Source organism: Zootoca vivipara, chromosome 12, assembly GCF_965207765.1.
Source record: "Zootoca vivipara chromosome 12, rZooViv2.hap1.1, whole genome shotgun sequence".
In the NCBI taxonomy this organism is placed as follows: domain Eukaryota; kingdom Metazoa; phylum Chordata; class Lepidosauria; order Squamata; family Lacertidae; genus Zootoca; species Zootoca vivipara.
Genome location: NC_142595.1, coordinates 38,491,181 through 38,495,275, shown reverse-complemented (window position 1 = coordinate 38,495,275; position 4,095 = coordinate 38,491,181). Strand labels below are relative to the sequence as shown.

Sequence of the window (4,095 nt, the reverse complement as noted above, 5' to 3'; positions counted from 1 at the left end):
AAGCCCATAAACTGTGCTGGGCGCTCCCACTCATTTTCCTTCCTGGGAGGGGAAATGACAAGTGGGAAGAGTTAGAAGCCACACCAAAATTTCCTGCCTGGAAGCGATTCTCTAACATAGGAACCAGGCATCATGCCAGTGGAGTTTCTACCCATTTTGCTGCCTGAGGTGGCAATTAGTTGTCTCTTTCCCTCTTCCCTCTCCCTGGCCCATTCCAGACTGGCAATGGGGCAGCAGGCTCAGCTTAGGGGGCAGGGGGCAGGTTGTGTGGCACACAGCAGCTCCATTATCATTCTGCATGGAACACTGCACCCCCTCACAAAATGGGAGGAGAAACCCACCCGCGGCTGCCTGGCAAGTGAGACACTTTTTTTTTGCCCCTTGCCCTCATCCCACCTGGGCTCTGGTGGTCTCTGTCAATCATGTTCAATTACCTCCCCCCCCCCACCCTGGACGATGAGCTTGGAGATGCTCCTTTAGGTATAGAGGGCCGAGGCTGTTTAGGGCTTCAAAGGTCAACAGCAACACTTGAGATTGTGCTTGGAAACATACCGGGAGCCAATGTAGATCTTTCAGGACCGGTGTAATACGAAATACGAACCATCCTAGCAAATTCAGACTTTAAGTAAAAACCGTTAAAACAAAGGACACATTCTATAAGAGTTGGCAATGTTTTATTGTGTACGTAGCTGATAAGGAACATGACTGGCAACCGCTATCAATGCATGGACACAATGGGATGAGACAAAAACAGGGACACGATATGCTCCATAATGGATAGGATACTAATGTTGAATAATATAGCCCTGTTATAAGAAGGGAGAAAAACCATATGTAATGTGGTGGCTCTCCTTCCTTCTTCCTTTTTGGTTGATGTGTTCTATGCATTTATATAGATAGATATAGCATGACCCTCCTTGCCACTTCACTTCCAATTCTCTTGACTTCCAGCTTTACCTTCTCCCATAATCCCTCCAAGGAAGGCAAGAAAACTTGGCTGCTTTTTTCAATATCCACAGAGACGTTGAAGGCAGATCGATTAGAGTTAGTCCTTTGAGCTGTTATTCTTGGTGTGGGGCGAGGGTGGATTGATCCCACCCTCCAATTCCTTCCTCTTTGTCCCAGTGGAACCCGACAGCGCTGACCAAAGGCCCTGAGCGGCCACTGATGTAGCGCAGGACGGTGTTTGGGAACAAAGGCTCAGCGTCAAAGGCAACCCCCAAACCAGAGCCATCCCCGTAGTCAAAGGCACGGCCGAGGTTGGTGCGGAAGGCAATATACTCCACAAAGCTTCCAAAACGGCCCAAGACTTGCACGATGCCTTCTCCAGGAAACAGCGGCATCACGGACTTGCTCCCCGAGGGGTTCCCTTCAATCCTGGACCACAGGCTGCCGTAGCGAACCTGGATGCTGCAGTGACAAGGGATGGATTGTGTTTAGTTAAGGCCACCACCTTCTGAGGGACAGTGTTCAACAGCTGCATCTCAGATAGGAACCAACGGGCAACCACTTTTGATTACCACCCAGGATTCGCCACCATATCAGGCAATTTGGACATCATCAGTTCTCAGGCAGCAGGGAAATCGCACAGGAATTTCTGGGCCCACTAGAATGAGAGCCAGGGGCTTGCATAAGTCTCTGTGCGGCACTTTGCCAATCCTGACAACAAGGTGAATGGGTCACCTGATGTCACTGTGATCGGATGCCAGGTGACTGACAGCTCGGTGGCCCCCCCGCAAGGAGGTGGGGGAGATAAGTGTCCCGGCCACTGGCCGGATGCAGTACCCCCCAGTGCTTCAGGGATCTATGAGAATCCTGATAATCAGCTGATCTTCCAGGTGAGTAGAAATAGGTCCCCTGATATCATTGTGATTTCAAGCGATTGACAAGTCTGCAGCTCCCACCTCCCTGTAAAACTTGGCTGGATCAAATTCCCCATTCCTGCTGTTTGGGGCTCTGCCCAACTCAAATCTAGTGGCAGGAACTACTCCTCTTCTCGTAGAGCCTTTGCCCTATCATCACCTATCAACAACCCAAAGAACTGAGCCTGGGTCAGATATAAATATTTGCCAAAAGCTGCTGTAAATTAATAATAATAATAATAATAATAATAATAATAATAATAATAATAATAATATATTTATACCCTGCCCATCTGGTTGGGTTTCCCCAGCCACTCTGTGCAGCTTCCAACAGAATATTAAAATACAACAATCTATTAAACATTAAAAGCTTCCCTAAACAGGCCTGCCTTCAGATGTCTGCTAAAAGTCTGGTACTGTAGTTGTTTTTATCTTTGACATTTGGTGGGAGGGCGTTCTACAGGGCGGGTACCACTATATCCACACATGGGTTTATCCACACGTGGGTTTATCCACACTTACCCAGCATTTTTCTTCTTCTTCGGTATTTACAGATGAGGCGTTACCTGGGAGGACTGATCCTGCCCTTGCTATTTACTCAGAAACATGTGCCACTGTTTTCAGTGACATTGAGGCTCCCCAGTCACTGAAGATCCCCTCTTCTAACCTCGCTGAATCTGCCACACACATTTAGCATCCCAAAAGACATACAAACCTCAGTATATACTTGTTGTTTGCCTGTATCCTCAGAGCTGTTATGGGGCCATCCAGCTGGTTGCTGGACTGGTCAAAATGTTCCCCACTGCTGCCACCATATTCTCCGGAGTAAGACGAGGAACTTGCCTGGGCTGGATCAACAAAGGGGGATGGGCAATAGGTTAACGAATTAAAAGGCGGGCTGATTTAATCTATTATCGACCCTTTTCTCTAAACTCAAAAGTCCCAGAAGCTACAACCTTTCACTTCATCCCCTGGATCATTTCGGTTGCCGTTTTCTGAACCGTTTCCAACCTAGCGGCACAGGCTGTTGCTTCTTTTAAGTCATTCCTTGGAAGCCCATTCTTTCCCTCAAAGAATTCTGGCCCCTGTAGTTTGTTAAGGGTTGCTTGGAATGGCATCACTGTGAGGGATGAACTACAGGGCCCAGAATTCTTTGAGGAAAGAATGGGCTTCAAATGAGATTTAAAGGCATAGACACAGCCTTAGTCCAGCCTTCTGATGCATATCCACCCCTTGCAGCCAACACACACACACACACACACACACACACACACACACACACACTGCTGCTGCTGCTCCTTGTTGTAAATTATCATAACATTTCTTTTAATTCTCCAGATGCAAGCTAGCCCCTTTTGTGACCTTACCTGGACTACCAGACACAACATCCCAGAGGAGGAGGCTCAGGAGAATGGACACCGGCATCTTGGAAGATGAAAAGGGGAAGGTCTGGAGGTTTAAAAGAGACAAGATTACAGCTCACATGGGCTTATCAATTTCTTAACCAGATAGCAAAATGACTCAGCTGTCACCTCTTCTCTTCTAGGGAGGGATGGTTACTAGACTGCAAATTCCACCTGCCTGAAGAGAAGCGAAGGTCCTGCTTCAGCTTCTCAAAGTGCAAACCTGGGTGCGGCAGATCAGGGAGACCTTTAATCTATTAAAAATCATCCCTGATCCACGCTCATTGGTGTCACTAAGTTTTTATAACTGGAAAACTACCACTCACATCTTGTTAATTGTTAATTGATGTATCTAATAAATGCTGTATGGTTTTCAAAAAACACATCCCCTTCCCCATTCCACATTCCCCCCTTTATCCCCCCGCCTCTTTTTTAGGTTTTCTTTTCTTGTTGATACTTAAGTATCTATAATATAATAATTGTTGTTGTTGTTTAGTCGTTTAGTCGTGTCCGACTCTTCGTGACCCCATGGACCAGAGCACTTTTCTGCAGAGGCACAGAAATGCCACAAGGTGGCAGCAGACACTGCAGAGCTGCCATATAACCTGGGTGGCAGAGCCTGTGTCTATATTAGTTATATTAGCTACTTCATAGACGTAATATCTGAATAGCAGCCTTTTAAGGACTTGAAACAACCTCATGGTGACTTTACCACCCCCACCCCCACCCCCCAGCTGATTTACATCACCTGGGTGGATTTACAGATAAGCCACCTTCTGCTGTAGAAATGATCACAATTCCCTCCAGACTGGAACGCTAACAGGTAATAT

The 4,095-nt window shown here is 47.0% G+C and overlaps 1 protein-coding gene across 1 annotated transcript; it reads right to left on the bottom strand.

Annotated features, from left to right (window-relative positions):
- Positions 1–657: 657 nt before the first annotated feature.
- On the bottom strand, positions 658–3,305 carry LOC118094346 (zymogen granule membrane protein 16). Its single transcript, XM_035134638.3, has 3 exons — positions 3,230–3,305; positions 2,578–2,710; positions 658–1,410 (listed from the first exon to the last, which is right to left on the bottom strand). Exons 1-3 carry the CDS (start codon positions 3,285–3,287, stop codon positions 1,062–1,064), a joined length of 540 nt encoding a protein of 179 aa, XP_034990529.3. The 5' UTR covers positions 3,288–3,305; the 3' UTR covers positions 658–1,061.
- Between the last annotated feature and the right edge of the window lie 790 nt (positions 3,306–4,095).